Source organism: Petaurus breviceps, unplaced genomic scaffold (assembly GCF_028583685.1).
Source record: "Petaurus breviceps papuanus isolate PSGF00001 unplaced genomic scaffold, PetGlider_PUasm1.0 90731, whole genome shotgun sequence".
Taxonomy (NCBI): domain Eukaryota; kingdom Metazoa; phylum Chordata; class Mammalia; order Diprotodontia; family Petauridae; genus Petaurus; species Petaurus breviceps.
The window spans coordinates 8,718,795-8,739,258 of NW_027187325.1; the positions used below are offsets into that span (position 1 = coordinate 8,718,795).

Consider the following 20,464-nt stretch of genomic DNA (forward strand, 5'->3'; position numbering starts at 1 on the left):
TTCCTCTCATGAGCTGCTTTTAGCAGACACTTAAACCTAACTTTAGGATGTGTGTGTATACATGCACATGTGTGTTTTAAGTTCTACACACAATAGTACTTTATCCTTTTAATATTTATTTTCATTGCCAGGGAAAATGAACTCTGCTGTATTTGGCACTTTCAAGTATGCTGGGAACAGTAATCATCAGGTGAGAAAAGTCAAGTCTTGGAAGAATTAAGTTCTACTCTTATGGCAGCCACTACCTGGTTGGCTATGAGACCTTGGGCAAGTCACTTACCTGGACCTCAATTTCCTCATTTGCATCTACCAAATAGGCTGTTCTACCTACTTCACAGTGATATTGTGTGGATCGAATGAAATCATAAGTGTGAGGCCATTTCCAAAAGTACAAACAAATGCAAGAAAGTGTTACTATATTTTAAGAGCCACTCTATTTGAGAGAACATGTTACTATATTTTAAGAGAACATAATTGCTTAGACTTCATGTCACAAAGCTGAAACCTATATGTAGGAAAATAATGCCTTGCTAAGGATCATTTGTTCTTTTGAGTTAATAATGTCAGAACTGATGACTGTAATGAGAGCCCACCATAGAGAACACCCCTTCCCCAAGTCATCTGGTCTCCCTCTTTACATTCATTAAATCAACCTTATTTTGTCTGGGTATCCCAACCCTGCCCATTAGAATGAATTAGCTACATGGTCACTTTTGCAACACATCCAACCCTGACCCAAACAATCACACTAAACTATCAACTCATCTCTGCTAAAAATCAACCCTACCTAGGGGGAATTTTCAGCTTACTAGGGAAATCTAGAAAGGTAAAAAGTTTTCTGGTGCCAAAGGAAGGTATAGTAGAATGTCAGATTTAATGACAGGCAAGGTAGGAAGTATGTGGGGGATGGGGTAGGGGGTTGGGGCCTAGTCCAGTGTTCCTTTAAACCATACCATCATGTAGAGAGCTACCTACGTGAAAAGTCTACCCTGGATTTGGGGTCTACCATACCTCTGGGTATTTTTAAAGGAGTTTATTAACACATCTCTCCTGCCTGCGTCGTGGGATTGGTTCTTTACATCTCATTACATAACACTTTCATCACAGCTCTCCTGACATCTTCAAACATTCCCTTTCCAACTTCTTGACTTCATTGGTAATAAGACAAGAAATGTTAGGCTTGTAAATCATTCATTCTAAAGCAGTCAGCTTGATGCAAATGTAGGAGACAATGTCATAGACTTTGAAGGAATAGATTGTGCTACGATGCACAAACCAGGAGATTTGCAAATCACAGAAAAATTGGACCAAAGGGACATTAAAAGGTTAACACTGAAATCATGGAAATTGACTGGTCCAAGTCTGCCTCCAGGCAAGCATCACCCACACTCTTACAGATAGGAGGGTAATTACCGTATCTTGTTCTGAAATGTCTGAAATCTGTGCTCCAACCAAACTAATCTACTCACTAGTTCTCAAACAAACCTGGCATGTTTCCACTTCTCTGCCTTTGCTCAAGAGGTCTAATCCACCTATAACACACTTTTTGTCCTGTCTCGGCATATCAAAATCTTATTCTTTCATAGTCTAGTTCAAGCACTACCTCTTGGGAATCACAGCATTACAGACCAAGAAAGAAACTCAAAGGTCATCTAATCCAAATGCATCCCCAAACTGGACTCTTTCTTAAAACATCCCTACCAAGTGGTTATCCAGTCTCTCCTTGAAGATCACCAGGAAGGGAGAACCCCCAACATCCCAAGACAGTACAGCCCATATCACTTTGGGTCAACTTTCATTGTTAGGAAAATTTTCCTAACGTGCAATTCAAATCTGCTTCTCTTCAACTTCCTCCTGCCCCCAGTTCTTGCCCAAACAGGGCCAACCAGAATAAATCTAATCCCTCTTCCCCCTAACAAACCTTCTAATTCTTGAAGGCAGACATCATATCCCCACCCAACCCCCAGTCTACTCTTCTCTGGCCTAAACATTTGCATTTTCTTCAATTAATCATCAGATGCCATGTTCTCAAGAGCTCTCACCTTCCTGGTTGTCCTCTTCTGGACACACTCCAACTTTTCTATATCCTTGCTAAAATGTAATCTGGGTACAGCAGAATTATTACTTCCTTTGTTCTGGACAACATGCCTCTCTCAGAACTGGCTAGTATCACATTATCTTGCTTGGCTGCAGTGACACCATTGGCTCTAACTTGAGCTTGCGTCCCAGTCCACCAAGTCCCTAGACTTTTTTTCCTACAAATTACTATATAGCCATGCTTCCTTCATCCTAGATAAGTCCAGCTAATCTACTGAATATAAGTTCACCATAGAATTCTGCATGTTTCCCTGTAAATTTCATTTCACTTAATTGAACACGGTATTCTAGGATCTTTTTGGAACCTTTCTGTCATCCAACATCATAGCTATTCCTATCAGCTTCCTATCCTCTCCAGACTTAAGAATTTTACCTTCCACACCCTCATCCAAGTCACTGAGAAGAATGTCGCTCTTAAGTCTTTCTGGATCACCCCTAGAAACCTACAAAAGAGAAATTTCCCTCCTCTGACTTCTAAATAGGATTCTGTACAATTGAAATGACACTTCTAACAATATAGACCACGTTGCAGCAACATGTACACACACATCTCTCTATCTAGACACACGTATGTCAATGTAGATGTAAATATAGATGTAAATGCATAGGACTAGGTATAGATATTTGTATATGTCTACATGTATGTGTGTGTATATGTACATATACGGGTATGTGCGTGTGTGTGTGTGTGTGTGTATATATATATATATATATATATATATATATATATATATATATATATGGTTTCCTACTAAACTACAGCTCCCTCAGGGCCAGGACCATATAGTGCCTGGTACACTCAGAAAATTTCTTATTGTATGTATAAATATTCCAGTGTATCATTCTTTGAGTCACTCTCAGCCAAGATACAAGTGCATCAAATGGATTTTCAGAAAAGGAGGGAAACAAGTCTCTGTCCTGGTCCTGGCTTGACCCTTAATGAACCCCTTCTATATATTTTCTGCTTTCCACTCCACACTTGGTCCATATGCTACACATAGCTATGATCCCCCCCCCCCCGCAAAAAAAAAAATAGTCTTTGCTTTGGTTAACCTGAAACCAGTCTAAAGATCTCATGGATAATCTGACTCACCACTTAAAAGGGTGTTCAACCTTGTCAGGAATACCCAGATTCAGAGTCGGACATAAGCAAGGACCACCAATGGATAATGTCATACCCAACAAAGGAAAATAGCAACTTCTCATTGCCTTTACTTCATTTCTGGAGAACTCCAGTGCTATAGGAAGGCCTGTATTCTCTATGGTCCTTACCTTTTGTAATCTAAATCAACCTGATCTGGGACACAAATAGGGGTGCAAGAATATGTAAGACATGAAGACACAAGTTTTGAGAATCCCTACACTATGATGTATGAAAGGGAATTTCAGGAAGGGGGGGCAATTGTTTTGAGAGAGCCCTTTGAGACGTTTTTCTCTCTGGCTTAGAAATGTTAACTTAAAAAAAAAAAAACCAAACAAATAAAAAGAAATATTAACTTATACCCCCTATTTTTGAGTCAATTCTGGCTAACTATCACTTACCTCCTTATTGACATCAAACATTCATCCCAGCCCTCTTTCTCTCTTTTACTTTGGAAGAAAGGACAGGAACTGGACCTGTGAGTTTATTGGTATAGGGATCACCCAGTAAGGAAATTTCTTTAATTAATGAAGAATGGTATCTGTTCTACAACCTGCATCAAGAGGTTAAATGTCTTACTTAGGCTCACAAAGATAATATATGTCAGTAGCAGGACTTGAATTCAGGTTTTCCTGATTCCAAGGCTGACTTTTTATCACTGTAGTAGCCTCTTTTCTCCTGCTTAATCTAACATACATACATATACACATATATAATGTATGTATGCATTCCAACAACAAAGCTATCACAACTGAGAGCCTATGGGGGCTTTCCCTACACCTAAGTCCCCAACATCACCAATTTCAACTTTACTGTACCCCAAGCAAAGTGTCATGAAGTGGGGGCAGGGGATGAATGAAGGAAACTTGCCTAGGACTACTTCACTTTAAAGTGTACAACCTAAATCTGGTCATTTTAAAGCAGTTTTCTTAAGACATCTCTTCTGTCTTAGCATGACTAAATGAATGGGAGAGTGGAAGCAATCTAGGTCTTCCCATTCCTGACAGAACAGAAATAGTTTTGTGGCTTCCAGATGGGCTACCCAGAAACAAGGGGAGGTCTCCAAATGCTGCCAAACTTTCCCAAAGGGACATTGGCACCGACAAGTGGAAACCATAGAGTATTTCTCTTTTAAGCAGTAAAGTAAGAGGCTGTGGTTCGTATCGTCCTTCTGTTATAATTAGCTTGGCCTGAAATTCACCTAGGGATACTCAGTCCCATACCTGACCCTTTCATTACAGCCTGGAGAACCAGGAGACAATTACTTTCCAAAACAGTCAAGGGGAAGCCAGCAAGCTTAAAAACACAGATCTCCCTAAAAACATCTCATGGGCAAACTGAACTCAGTCTGAGTGTCTCACCCTGGCCCCCACCCTCCCAACCTTCTGATAGCCCAAAGCCCCACTGGGAGTTTGGGACAGCCCAAGTCTCTTAGATCACAGATGGCCTCCTATGAGGGGAAAAAATTCTCAGACTGTCAGTCAGGGTGCTTGGGAATCCCCCTGAACAGAGCCCTCCTCCTCTCTTTCCCTCAATAAAATCAGCATGCTGGCCTGATGACATCTGCCACCATTCTAATTAAATTCTAACAGGCTAATGAAAAACACCCCCGCTGCTCTCAAAGTGTGCAAAGGATAAAGTACCTCCTTGGGCAGTTGCTGCTGCTGCTGCCGCCGCTGCCGCCGCCGCCACAGTTAAGGGAGAGGCTTTCTTTCCTGTGTTGGTAAAACCATTCCCCTCCAGAATTGCACTTTTGGCTTCTTTCTTCTCGGCAGCAGTGGCTGAGGTGGAAGTTTCCATCTTAGACACTCATGTTCCTCTGTGTCAAGACTAAAGGGGAAAAAATAACGATTAGCAACGCTTCCCCCAAAACCCCATCCATGAAACCCTGACCCAGATTTACAGTCTCACTGTTTCTAAAGTAACCAACTTCATTCTGTTGTTACTGGGATGATGGCTTTAATTAATTACAACTATTATTACTTCTCAGATCCAGCTGGTTTTGAACAACCACCCCCAGGGTCATTGGTTGGCTACGACCATGATTTTTAGCTGGACCCGGCCACCAAGTTCCTGAGTCTATGGCAGACACCATGCAAAACCACCTTCTGAACTGGGATTAGAGAGTAATATATTCAAAGAACCATAAAATGGACCTTTGGGTTCACAGAGACCAATCCCTTCATTTCACAGATGAAGACGTTGAGACATATCTAGATTGTGAAGTTTGCATGGCATTGTAGAAAGAAGACTGGACTTAAGAGTAAAAAAAATCATAGATTTAGAGATAGAAAGGACCTTAGGTATCCAGATTAGAAGTTCTCAAAACCAAAAAAACAAAAACCGAGAACTCCCCAGAGAACTTTAATTTATGTGGGTTACATGTATCGATATTCACCACATTAGAAATGAAAGCATCTTTGTATTACTATGAAAAGTTCTGACCTCTCAGACCCTCCCTGAAAGGGTGTGGGGGGAGTGGCATGGAGATTCAAAAGACTATACTTCAGAATCTAGGTCTAGACCATTATCTAGCACTGATCTAGACCAATATCCTCAATTTTAAAATGAGAGAATTGGGACCCAGGAATGGAGAATTTTTCTTTGTATCCCAAATGCCTAGCATTGTACCAAGCAAACAGTGAGTGCTTAATAAAAACTTGTTGATAAACGTATTGCTCTACTGTCCACAGTAACACAGAAGGTTAAGTAGCAGATCTGGGATTTGAAATCAGGTAATCTACCTTGAAATCCAATGCCTTTTTTCCTCTAGGCTACTGGATTCCTTTTAGGATCTGCCGCTTTCTGGCTACATGATCTTGGACAAGATACTTAACCTCTTAATAGGGTGGAGAACCTGTGGTCTCAAGGCCACGTGCTGCCCTCTAGGTTCTAAAGTGCAGCCCTTTGACTGAATCTAAACTTCACAGAACAAATCCCCTTAATAAAAAGATTTGTTCTATAAAACTTGGACTCAGACTAAAGGCCACACCCAAGGATCTAGAATACCACATGTGGCCTTAAGGCCAAAGGTTCTCCACCCCTGGCAGTTTCCCTATCTGTGAAATGGGAGAATTGACCTATTTAAACATTAAAATTCCTTTCATCCCATAAGTCTATAAACCAATAACTGCCTAGCCCAAGGTCACAAAACTGATTTATCAATAGCAGGGTCAGGACTAGAACCCAGGACCCTTACTTCCCAGCCTAGGGTTCCTTCTCTTAGAAGTCTCTTTTGTTATCTGAGGAGTATATCTATGGTTATTGCCATTTACTGAGATGAGAATTACTATGTATATTGAATTATTATTGTTGTGACATTATGGCAAGGTTATAGATACTACCCAAAAGTCTTTTCACTGTGTTGTAGGGCTAGAAGAGAATTCAGGAAGCCATGCAGTCCATTTTTCTGCCCTAGAATAGTCAAAACAGTTCAACTATTTTTTTTTTTTAATTTTTCAAGGACCTCCAAAGAAAAAATGAGGAGATATCACAGCCTTCCACAGGCACTCGTCCCAAAGTTTAAAAAGTCCTCAATGGTCAGGAAATTCTTTCCTATATCTAACCAAAATATGAGCCAATTTCCTCTGTTTTTCCTCGTCTTTGGAAAAGAAAAAAAAAAAAACAGCTGTTCTCTTTCAGTCAGGAGGTCTTCTCTCAACCATCTCCTCTCCTTATAAAACAATCCCTTGACCCCAATTACCAGGCAAAGCAAAGTTAGTGGGACAAATTGATTCTAACTCCAAGGGAGAAATTTTACGGATCCACGACATAGAATCACAGAACTTTAAAACTGGAAGATCAGAGCCCTAATTTAATATATAAGGAAATTGAGTCCAAGCAAGATAAAATGAATTTAAGGTCCCCCAGGAACATAGAGACAGCACCAGAACTGGAAACCCAGGCTCAAGGCTCCCCCAGTGCTTTTTTCCACTATTGTGAATTGCATCCATAGTAAGGAAAACTGAATTATAGTTAAAGAGACAGATGTGAGGGAGAGAGAGAGAGAGACAGAGACACACACACACACACACAGAGAGAGAGAGAGAGAGAGAGAGAGAGAGAGAGAGAGAGAGAGAGAGAGAGAGAGCAATCTGTTCCCCTCCATGTGGATAGCAAATGTAGAAATCACTGGTAGCCTCCAGAAATCAGTGTTTTCAAATTTCTACAATAGGTTCAGCTCTTTCTAAGGCTAACTGTGGAGGGTAAAACAAGGAATTGGGGGCAAATAGCAAATCAGACTCATGTGACTTATAAAGGTAACCAAATATTTCAGATTTCCAAATACATTATGGACCTCTTGGATCCTTTTAGTTGCATTTTTTTTGTCTTTGCCGTAACCTACCCTGTCTCCACAAATATTTAAAGTTTCTTGTCTAAAGAAGGAAAAATTCAGACAAATCAGTAAAACTTAAGTCCTAGTGAGAATCTTTAGTGAGTTTCTCTTGTTTCCTTTGGCCTAGACTAGGGCCAAAGTTAACCTTTCAGGAACCTCTGTCTCTATCTCTTATCTCTGTCTACCTTCACTCTTTATCTCTGTCTCTCTGTCTCTGTTTCTGTCTGTCTCTGTCTCTCTCTCTGACTCTGTCTCTGTCTATCTGTCTCTGCTCCCATCTCCACCCCCACCCCAAGAGCTACCTGCTCTGGAAACCATGGTTTTGGAAAGTTGAAATAAAGGTCTCATCAGCAAAGCTTTTTGTGATTGATTTTTATTTCAAGAATATATCTTAGAGGCCAACTAGTCCAACATGGTCTTTTTACACATGATTAAACTGAGGCTCACAGAGGTAGGACTAAAACCAGGGCCATAATTAGGAATTCCACACGAGTGCCTGTGGAAGGCTGTGATATCTCCTCATTTTTTCTTTGGAGGTCCTTGAAAAATTAAAAAAAAAATAGTCGAACTGTTTTGAGTATTCTAGGGCAGAGAAATGGACTGCATGACTTCCTGAATTCTCTTCTACTCCTACAACACAATGAAAAGCACTGGGGGGAAACAAGTTGGGAGATGGTTTTGCAGAGAAAAGTTTACCGCAGTCAGGTACGATCATACCATAGGTAAATCATTTTATGTTTCTGGCCTCAGTTTTTTTTATCTATAAAAATAAGGAGTTGGGTTAGATGACCTACAATATACTTTCAAGTTTTAAATCCTTCTTTGTATTTATTCATTTACATTTATGTCATATACATTTTTATGTACTTGTGTTTCCCTTTGGTATGTAAACTCTTTGTGGGTAAAAGATTAATTTATTCTTTATACATGCATCCCTAGGCCTCGTTTAGTGCCTGTCGCATAGTAGGCCCTTATAAAATGCTTGTTGATCAATTGATCACTAGAAAATAATTACAAGCCAATCTTATAAACAAGTACATGAAAGTATGGCAAAACATCAGGATATCTCAGATTATTGCAAATAGCCTCTTGACTACGTGCCCCCCCCCCCCTGGCCCCAGCTATCTAGCTCCAACTAGGCTCTAGACCTAACTGGGTCCTCCAAACCATCCTACATGTTGCTATAGGAAACAAACAAACTAACTAATTCACAGTTCCAGTCACTTGGGTCTCCAGCTGAAAAACCATCAGGCTTCCTATTGCCTTTAGAATAGGGAAGTGACTTGCCCAAGGTGACACAAAAATAGTAAGCAATACATCCTGGATCTGAACCTGGGTCTTCTGCCTCCAAAGTCCGTTTTTACACCACAACATGCTGCCTGTGCTATACACATAGTTAATGATGAACACTTATTTTGAATAATTACATTAGTTTCTTCTGAACTTGCTTTCTGATACATGGTGCTCTAGAAAGGATACTAGAATGGAAGTCAGGGCTTTAACAATTACTAGATGTGTGACCTCAGGCAAGTGACTTAGCTTTTTTCCACTCCCATCTCCTTTAACTCTAAAATGTTTGCTCCTTTAACCTCTAGGGTAGCAAGCTCATAGGCCCACAGGACTGCAGGCAGTCCACTAAGCAACCAGAACTAGATTAAAATGTAAATGAGAAATGTTTAACAAAATAAATAAATTTATACAATACAATTTAGATAATGTTAATTTGTGGTTTTAGTCAATGTGCAGCCCACAGAAATCCATTTTTATTTGAATTTAACTCCATACCTTAAGCACTTGATTCTGCCTCTGGGCTAAACTAGGTGGCTTATCCAATGGCTATTGAAAGTCATTATCACTTACAACCTGTGGCATCCTCTCAGGATCTTCCTTATATGCCTTCCAGACTGATCCCTAAACCTCTCGCTTTCTCACTTCCTTGCCCTTGCCTTTGATTCAACAATTCTTCCAAATCCCAGAGAGGGAGAGACAGTTTAAATTGTAGGAATTAAGGGGATTAACACAATTTCTGGGTAAACAGGGAAGAGGTTCAGGGCCACTTTCACTAGCTGAAGCTCCTTTGACTGGAATTCCTCTATCCCATAGTAAACAGGGATTTCTCTGTGGCTATTAAGAAACTATTTGGAGAAGGAGAGAAAGGGAGATATTAAGTCTGGTTCCCTCAAGGGGACACTGTACAACCCAGACCTTTGATGTTAAAACTGGTTCCCTCCAGGGGACACACTGTACAATCCAGGCCTTTAGGTTCCTTGTATTGTGATCCAGGTGTGGGTTTGTTTTATTTTCATTTCTCACAGGTCCTGCAGATAAGCTTCAAAGGAAGAGAGATTTTGGATGTGGGCTGTTAATCAGCTGAAAGTGACAAAAGTAAACAAATTCCTCCCCCCACACTGGAAAAAGCACTTTGCTTTTTTTTTTTTTTTTCAGTTCACAAAGTGGGGAAAGCCTACCTCACCTTCACTGAATAGTTACAGGAGTAGAAGGAAGAAAGGTGAAAGGCAACAAGTCACCAAGGAAAGAGAAGAAAAGAGCCCCTGGGAAAAAGAGTGCCTACCTCAGCTGGGAGTCACAAGACCTAAATTCTGTGACCTTGGGTATATCATAGAAACTCACTACTGTCAAATGAAGGGTTGGATTAACTCGGGGATTTCTAAGGTTCCCCTTCCAGTTCTAAAATTCAAGGATTACAGTTAAAAGAAAGAAATAAAGAACTAATAAGTGTGATAAGAATTATCATGGAATTTAAAGTCCCAGACACCCAACTATTCAGAATTAATCTAATGAAGGAATCAGACAATTAAGACACCATTCCACCAGCTCAATATGTCTTCTTAGATAAGATAGAAGCCCTCTTCCCATATGAAATCAGGTATTGAAGGTCCATCATTCTGTCCTTTCATCTCTTATCCTTTAGCCTCGCCTTGCCCACTGACATGCTTACACTCTATCTCTGTTTTCTTTCTATGTGTCTCCTTCACTCTCTGTGTTTCTCTCTTCTGTTGTCTCAGTCTCTGTCTCTATCTCTGTCAATCTCTTGATTTTATACATACACACTTGGGCATGATCACACACAAACACATATGCTTTATCTGTTTGCAAGTGAAGATTATGATTGAATCACTGAATAGTTATGTGCAAAGTATATAATGTAAATCAAATCCTACTTTAAATGCAGTTGGGGTGCAGTTATTTAGAGGAAATCCTTTGTCGAAGAATCCATTTGTAAAGTAAATACTAAAGTGTCTGACAGTTGAGAGCAAAGGTGGGGAACCTGCAGAAATGTGGCCTCCTAGGAGCTCACATGCAGCCCTTTGGCTGAATCCAAACTTTACAGAACTGTCAAAGGGCTGCACTTGAGGACCTATAGGGCCACATATGGTCTCCAGGCTACAGGTTCCACACCCATGGTCAAGAGGTTCTGGATATGAAGTCTGAAGGCCTGGGTTCAATTCCTAGGCTTAATTGCATATGTGACTTTAGGCAAGTAACTTGACCTCTTTCTGGGTCTCATTTTCCTTAACTATAAAATGAGGGGGTTGACACAGATAACCTTTAAGTTCTCTTTCATCTCTAGGACTATGGTTCTATCTAGTTGTATAATCCAGTTTTCATATGTCAGGTCACCTTAAAGTGAGTTACAAATAAATGGTATAGTGAAAAGAGAAGACCTGGGAATTGAGAGAGCTGGGTGCTGTTCCTGAATCTGTTATTAAATATGGCTTTGGGTCAATCACTTCATTCCTATGATCCACCAGTCCTCTGACTCTAAGTCCTATGATTCAATTATTCCTCTAATATCCTCCCTCACGATTGAAAATGACTTAACAACAATGAACCCCCCCCCCCAACAAGAACTATACACCATACTGGCAAATGAATACTGCCTCATCTGTAAAGATGAAAATGGCAACATCTAACCTAAAACATAGTTCACAAAGTGCTGTGAAAATCAAATGAGAAAGAACTCTAATCCATTCAATGACCAAGCACAATCCCAGTGGGCCAATGATAAAATATGCTTCCTACCTCACCCCCAAAATGTTATGGACTCAGGATAGAAAAGGAGACAAACATTTTTGGATACAGTCAACATGGGAGTTTGTTTTGCTTGACTGTGAATATTTGATCACTCAGTGATGCAGTGAACACAAAGTCAGAAGACCTAAGTTTGAATTCTGCTTCAGACCCTAGCTGTGTAACCCTGGGCAAGCCACAACTTCTCTGGGATTCACTTTCTGTAAAGGAGGATAATAAAAGCCCCTGGGTTGCTGTAAGGATTAAATGAGATAACATCTTTAAAAGCACTTTGTAAACCTTTAAACTCTCTATGAACACTAGCTATTATTATTTGTTAGAAGGATTTTTTTTTCTTTTTCTTTTCCCTTTTCCCCTCAGTGATCGGGGGAGGAGGCAATATGGGAGGGAAAGAAAATAGAGACTTGTTTAAAACACTTTTTTAAATGAAAGAAAACCAAATGAGATGCTGAATGTAAAAATTCTTGGTATGTAAAGTACCTTATAAATGCAACACATTATAGCAATAATTATAACCCTTATTATAATTACAATTAGAGCTGAGGCCTGAGTGCTTAAAGACCTGAATGCTTGTCTTGTCTCCTTATTTTATTGCCTGGAGTCAGCTGATTCACCTCTTGATGCCTCAGTTTCTTCATCTGTAAAAAAGGGATCTTCAAATGTGCTTCCAACCAACTAGAGAGCATTTTAGCAAAGTTTCAGCTTCATAATATATACTTTGCATACTTAATAAATGTTTGTTGAATTGAATTGAACTGATTGGGATTTTGTGATGATATGCATACATGTCAAATAAAATATCTAGGATCAAAACCAGGTTCTATCTGGGGTGGCTAGGTAGTGCAATGAATAGAGCACCAGCCCTGGACTCAGGAGGACCTGAGTTCAAATCTGACCTCAGACACTTAACGCTTACTAGCCATGTCACCTTGGGTAAGTCACTTAACCCCAATTGCCCTGCCTTCCCCCCTCCAAAAAGCAAAAAACAAACAAAAACCAGGTTCTGTCTTCTTTAGCAGGGACCATAAAGAACAAAGAATCCATATATAACTTTGAACTCCATCTCCCCCACTTTGCACTCACTCTAAAATCAGAGGACCTGGCTTCAAACCCTAATTTTATACTAACTCCCTGTATGACCTTGGACAAATAACTTAACTTCTTGTTATGGGAATCTGAAGATCTTCCCTGCCCCTTGGCCCTTTGATAGGCTTAAGTGACTCTTGAGAACTTTCCTTGATTTGAAAATATACTCTGCCCCCTAATTGGCTGAGTGTGGTCACATGGAGCTTGTGGCAGGAGGCTTGTTTTCCGGGAATGCCCACACCTTGTTACTTTGTGATTGGGCAGTGGGTCAAGAGGGTTGTGACATTCTTTAATCCAGGAGAAGGCTATACATACCCTGATGTGAGGTTTTGCTTTGGGGCTCACTTTGGGAAGAGTTGTGTGATTTTACAAGATGAGACTCTGGGAAGCCATTGAGCCCCCAGATGTTGGTGCTTCCCTCTCTGGTAACTGACTACGTATGGATGTAATGGTCAGACAGCCGGAAGCCTGTCTGCTGATCTGTTTCTCTGTCTGCTTATAACTTCTGCTTGTAACTCATCTGTATTCTCTGAAGTTCAGGGTGCTGATCTTTTCCCCCTGAACTAGTTCAATGACATATGATTGATTAAAGTAAGATTGTTGACTCATTTTGAGTTGCTTTACTTTAGAAAAGCAGATCTAAGAACCTGTGCTAGCAGCCATCCTGGGTATGCTAGGGTGCTTGCTGCTACACTTCTCCATTAACTTTAGTTTCCTCATCTGCAAAATTATGACACTGGATTTGATGGTCTCTGAGGTCCCTTCCAGCTCTATCTAGAAACCTAGTATGCAATGAGCTGTTTCTTGGGTAATTTGGCCCTCCATCCACCCTGTCTGGAGTCAGGAATTGGTTTAGCAGCAGTAAGAAAGTTTCTCCAAGAAAGAATTGCTGTGACCTTCATCTGATAGCTGGGGCTTCTCTTCACTCCATAAACAAGCCTCAGAGAACAAATTACTAGTCTTCCCTGTGTTTCACTAGTCTTCCACCTGTTTCTTATTTCTACACACACACACACACACACACACACACACTCACATCTGGGTGATTTATGTGCATGTGTGTGTATATATGATTGACGGTGAGTGTGGCATATATGTGTATGCAGACAGCCTATTAAGGGAGGAAAGAAAAAAAACTCCGAGCTTGATTCTGTCTTGCTAGGCTTCAGAAATGACAAGGAAAAAGTCACCTAGCCTATTTTCTATAGTAGTATATAATATGTATGTCACTTCACACCCCCATTCCTCCCCCCTCCTTTCTCCTAGGAACTTTCTATTGAATTGACTCCTTCATGCACAAGCTCTGACAGCTCTTCCCAAAGGCCCCTGGCCCTCCTCCTCCTCCACACTAGCTTGTATTAACCTCGTGACTGGAGGGTGGAAAGTCCTCTGGGAGTTGGGAGCCTGGAGAGAGGTCACTTCCATATTCTACCACTGTATAGTATTAGTCACTTGGCCTCTGTTTTCCCTACCTGCTAAACAGGTATGATGCATACCTGACTTATCTATTTTACCAGGTTATATTATGAAAAGAATGGCTTTGAAAGCACTTGGAAAAAAAATGTGATATAGTACAAGCTACTCGATTATTTTCTTTCATTAAGAATTCAAATTCCCCTGCTTGACTGCACCCTCCTTTACCCCCAGCACATCCATCCTTTCCCAAAATTGCTGGCCACTGCCCCAGAATCCTTGAAGCTTAAATCTCTCGCTCTCTGGAGAGTCATTTGTTCCCAATTTGCTAGTCCTTAAATAACCATCATCATCCAATTTCTCTACTTCCATTCCTGAGGCTGCCAAAATATGGTCCGGTGTCTAGGAAAGACAAAATCTAGATAAGACATGGTCCTTGCCCAAGCGGAGCTTACAGTCTCCTAGCAGGATATGACAAATACACAAATGAATGCGTTACAAGTAGTAGGTGAGATTGCTGAGGGTCACGGAAGCAAATCATGGCACAGCACTGTAAATGTGTGGGGTGTAACTTCAGCCGAGTCCTGAACTCTACGATCCTCCTAATCTACCCCCATTGAGTGTACTTTTGTTTGTTCTCACAATGCCTTCCCAAAGTCTCTTCCCAAAGTCTCCAATGCCTTCCCACCCCGAAAGTTCCACACTTGGCATGAACATCAGGTTCCTACTTCTAGTTCACTCAGAAGACTGAGGCCATCTGACCATAGCCCTTCTTTACTCAGAAAATTTAGTATGAAGATTCAATTCCAGTTCCTTACTCAGGTCAATACCTTCACTTATGCCCTTGATCTTCTTAGAGTTACCTACGTTTTGCAAAAACTCATTCCAGCAATCATTCCTTCTCCCACTGACTCCTTCACACATGCATACAAGTTTGTTCAGCTCTCTTCAATTCTAAAAAAAAAAAAAAGGCTTTCCTGTACCCTGTGTAACTATTTACTGACCATCTTTTTTACAACTTTGTGATTCTTTAAAAAGTGGCTTACACTCAGTGCCTCCACTTCCTCACCCCCTCAAAACATTAAAATATGTGGTTCCCTTCTCTAACACTCTACTGAAACCGTATTATCGACCTTCTCTACTCACCAAATTCAATGGTTTCCTTGCAGTCCTCATACTCTGTAAGCTTTCTGCAACATGTGACACTATGAACCATGCCCTCCTTCTGAAAGCTCTCCTCCCTTGGCCTCTGAGAAACCACACTCTCAATCTTCCCAGTTGTCCTCCTTCCCCTCTACCTCCTCTTTCTCTGTCTTCTGTGCTGGATCTTCACCCACTTTCAGATGCTTTAAGGTTCTAGATCCATTCTTAGACTTTTCTCTCTACACTGTCCCTTGACTATCTCATTCGTTTCCATGACTTCAACTATCAGCTATGCCTAGATGATTCTCCATCTTCACTTCTGTCTTCCCTCTCAAGCTCTGGACCAACTAGACTTCCCTTCAGAGTTGATACTCTTCAGTTGCCTAATGAACACTACCACCTTCATCCTGAATGTACCTCAAACTCGATGCCCAACACAAATCATTACTACAAAACCTACTCTCTTTCCTCTTGACTTAACTTTTCTATGATCCCACTTCTCTACCAATATCTGACTCCTCTTTCCCCCTTGGTTCCTATTCAAATGACTGCCAACAAAATCCATTCCATCCCTGTCTTTGCATTCTCTCTGCTGCCTTCCTAGCACTTTTGTCAATACCTGGGCTATTGCACTAGTGTCCCAACATGTTTCCCCTCTTAAATAGACTTTTTACACTTATGCAAGACTAGCCATCCTCATTCACAGATCTTGCCGTATCACCTTTCTGTTCAAAATACATAATGATTCCCCTATTGACTAAAAAATATACTTCAAATTCCTTAGCCTAGTGTTTCCTTAGCCTTCACTCTACAATCATCCTCCTCCAAAGCCTACAGATCCCTAAACTCTCTATTGTCAGTTTTTCCTCTGTTCTTCCTATTCACTCTCCCTTAGTATTCACAAGGGGCAGCTAGAAGGTGCAGTGGGCAGAGTGCCCGGCCTGAAGTTAGTTCAGAGTTCAAATCTGACATCAGACACTGACTAGCTGTATGACGCTGGGCAAGTCACTTAACCCGGTTTATCTTAGTTTCCTCATCTGTAAAATGAACTGGAGAAGGAAATGGCAAACCACTCTGGTATCTTTGCCAAAAACATCCCAAATGGGATCACAAAGAGTCAGACACTACTGAAACAACTTAATGACAACAGCAGTGTTCACATATACTCAATGATCCCTTTTATACTGATAACTTGACCTCCAGTCCCATATTTCCAACTTTCTGTCACTCATCTTCACCTGGATGTCCTACATGCTTAACTAAAACTCAATATGGGCTGAAATGAAATCATTATCTTTCTCCTAAATATGTCTTTCCCCCCACCTTTCCTGTTTCTGTTGATTCCCTTCCAGTCACCCAAACCTGAACCTTTACCTTTGACTTTTAAATTTCCAACCATCATTTTATTATCTCATTTGCCCATTATCTCGTCCTCTCCTCTTATGCTGCCACCACCTTCAAGATCTCATTACTTTCATTTTTTTTCTTTTTCTAAATTAAGAATCCAACAAAAACTTTCCACAAACAACTAACAGCAGTGACAACAGACATCCTTGCTTTACTCCAATGTTATCAGAAAGTCTTTTAGCATTTCTCTATTATATGCAATAATATCTCTTGGTTTTCAATAGGTACTATCTACATATTAAGGAAAGGTTCATTTATTCTTATATTTAAATTTTTTTTACCATAAATGAGTGTATATGCTACCAAAAGGTTTAAAAAAAACAATTGATATAATCATATGATTTATATGGATTTTTTGTTAATAATATGGTTTCTAAAATTTTCCTCTTATTCAACCAACCTTATGTATGTGGTTTAAACCCATTCTGGTAATACCATATAATGCTGTTGATGTGTTACTGTAGTCCCTTAAAAAAACATTTTAGCAATAGTTTTATATGAAATTCACTACGGTTGTTGGCCTACACTTTCTCTGTTTATTTCTCTCTGGTTTTGGCTATTTAGGGCCATTGCTGTCACATAGAAGGAGTTTTGTAGAATGCCTTTCCCAATTTGGGCAGTACATTTAATTAATATTAGAGTTAAATGCTCTTTAAATGTTTGATACAATTAATTTTTAAATTATCTGGTCCTGGGTTGTTTTTTTTTCTTTGAAAGATAAATCTTTATGACTTGTAAAATATCTTTTTGTGTGATTGGATTATTTAAAATATTTATTGTTCTATTAATTGAGGTATTATATTTTTGTAAATGTTCATCTATTAAATTTATCAGTTTTGTTGGCATACAACTAAGCAAAACAATTTCTAATAATTTTCTTTATTTCTTAATTTGTCACGAATTCACATTTTACATTTTTTATTTTGGTAATTTAGCTCTGATTTTCTTTTTGTCAAATTAGCTGATAGTTTCTTTTATTATTTTCCCTCTCCTCCCCCCCCCCCCAAAAAGCTTATAGTTTTATTTGCCAATTCAATGGGATTTTTTTTTTTTTTTGCTTATTTTGGAGGGGTTAGAAGTTTTGGGTCTTTAAAATTTTAACTTTTATTTAGCTGAGGGGAGTTGATTTGTTTCTTTAATAGGTTTTGTTTTTGTTTTTTTAGTCTCATGCACAATTCATTGATCTGTTCTTATCTCTTTCATTAATGACAGTGCTTAGAGATGCACATTTTGCCCAAAGGATTATCTTGGCTGCCTTGCAAAAGTTTGGGAAAGATAGTGGAATAAGATTTGTGGTGCATATTGTAACCTAACTATGTCTGCTCATTCTACTCACTTTTGCCCACTAAAAAAATTAAAAGCATGTACCCGTTGAGAGATGCATCTATCTGGCTGGTCCACTGTCTCAGAGGGCAGAGACTGCAGTGCTTTGCAGCAACTACAAACTGAGATGAGAACCAGAGTTCGGGGAGGCTGGCTGGTAGGGGACACAGCTGTTAAGGATATCTGGGTTATAAATGTCCTAAGGGAAGAGGGCAGAGTGTTTGTGTTGTAGACAAACATACAATTGGCTACTACAGAAGAATGGAATATGTGTGACCCATCTTTCCACTCTCAGACTGATCAAACTCCAGTTGGGGTCAGGCCACAACCCACACTTTAGAAACCAAATGTCTAGAGCACAAAATTCAAACTCTTTAGTCTAATATTTAAGGCCCTCCACAATCTTGGTCCAACTTAGCTTTTCAGCATTGTTTCTCTCTATTCTCCTTCATACAATTTATGTTCCAGTCAAATTTAGCTATTAACTGTTCCCCCATCCAGCCTCTGCATGTTCACACAAGTCATTCTCTATCCCAAGAGTGTAGTCTCGTCACATTCCTGCTTATAGAAATTTTTCTCTTCTTTCCAGTCTTAGTTGAGATGACAACTTTTCCAGGACTTCCTCATCCACAATGGAAAGTACTCCACCCCTTCTAAAAATTCCCCCCAGTATTTTTTGGATGTCTCTTTTATCTATTCTTCCTTATATGCCATTTACTGATGGAAATGTTTTATTGTTTCTAGTATTCTGTAAGATCTCAAAGGCAGAAATCATGCCTTATTTCATCTTTGTATCGTTAAAGTGCTAGCAAAATGCCTTAGAGTATACTTGATAAATAAATGCTTGCTGAACTGAATGTCACCCTACCTTTCGCAGCTTGGCTCATAACGATTCTCTCTCCATACTTGATTTTCAAGTCAATCTGGGCTACCAGTTCTCCTCTACATGTCTCTACATTTTCCCACCCTGTATCTGTTTTTATTCCTATGCCTAGAAAGTCTTCCAGTCCTATCAGCTTGGACTCTCTGTCATCAGCCTGCTCTTCCTTGACTGTGCCGGACTCCTAGGCCTGTTTTACTGGAAATGCAGTGCCTGCCTGCCCTCTCCTTCCTGCGTGTACTGTGTCTCTCCAGATTTGAAACCCACGGTCCCAACCCGACTTAAATAGTAACTAGACTACGTTAAATAGCATGTTGGTTTTGATGCCTAGCTACTCAGACGTGTGACCCAGCAGACTTCTCTGGTCTATTCTGCCACCACCCAGGGCCCTGCCCAACAGAGGGCAAAGTCTCCTTTCTTTTCCCTCCTTTCTTTGCAATTCTACACTGCTCTGATTACCCTAGGGACATTATATTAAGACATGGGATTTAGAGCACAAAAAGTTATCACACTCTTGGCTGAATCTGGGACACAGCTCATTATTGCCCAGATCCCCCAGTGGTATAACCTGTGTCCAGACTCAACCACACAATCACAGCCTAATGGAGATAAACCAAGAGACAAACACAAACCTCCTGTTCCAAGCTGTCTCCCCCTTGCCGACAACACAAACTTTGAGACAAGGAAGAAAATATTCAGGAGCTCCTGACCACTATGACCATGCCACTGTCCTAGTCACAGAACTCTGTCATGGCCTCTGCTCCTGCTCTGTCTCTATCTTTGTCTCTCTCTCTCTCTCTAGCCATCTTCTACTCAGTTAAAGAGACCTCAACGAGCCAACATTCCCAGTGTTTCCTCTTAAAATACTATCTTCCTGTCCTGGTTCATAGACCTAGGTTCCAGTGTCTTCTCTGGGGTTCAGTGCTACCACAGTCCCTCTCCTTTACACAGCCCACCCCAGCTAAGACCTGATTGGTGAGAATAATGAATCTCCTGAAGTGGTTGCATGTAATTAAACTTGCACAAATTCAAAGTTATAATTATGGAAAATATGGTCATTGACTCCAGTCCAATAGAAATATGCAGTGCAAGTTCAAATAACACAACCACTTCAGGAGAGAATTCATTATTTACACCAATTGAGGATCTATGAATTCTCATATTGCCAGACCCAGTCTAAAGATAGTGTAGTATAATGATGTAAATGCTGGGTCCCTAATTGAAAGACAGTTCAAATCCTGGCTTTGCTACGTACTAACTCTAGGACCTTGAGAGTAAGTATCCTCTCTACTCCAGATCTAAACCAGCATCCTACTGTGCCAACACTGCTGAGTGACCAACAGGCCCATCTACACTATGGGGCACATCCAATGAGAGGCAATTTTCATGTGGTCAAATGTCCAACCAGACATCAGAGCAGTCTTTCCATCTCTAGCCCCCAAAATCTTTCAATATGAACAAGTGTTAGAAAAAATAATATTTAAATTCCTCCCCAGTTCTAAATCCTATGATCCTTCTGGTCAAGACTGGTTCACAATAAAACTGGGGGAGGGGAGATGTCATTACCTTCTTCACTCCCCTTTCA

The 20,464-nt window shown here is 40.2% G+C and overlaps 1 protein-coding gene across 3 annotated transcripts in view; it reads right to left on the bottom strand.

Moving 5' to 3' along the window:
• GLI2 (GLI family zinc finger 2) overlaps positions 1 to 20,464 on the bottom strand; it is a 403,275-nt gene that overhangs the window by 294,259 nt on the left and 88,552 nt on the right. For 2 of the 3 annotated variants that reach the window (XM_069066901.1, XM_069066900.1), the window contains exon 2: positions 4,882 to 5,068. In XM_069066901.1, coding sequence (XP_068923002.1) covers positions 4,882 to 5,038 — 157 coding nt within the window. In that variant the 5' untranslated portion in view covers positions 5,039 to 5,068. Of the gene's footprint in view, positions 1 to 4,881; positions 5,069 to 20,464 lie in introns of those variants that run through there. The other variant, XM_069066904.1, reaches the window with a different exon arrangement.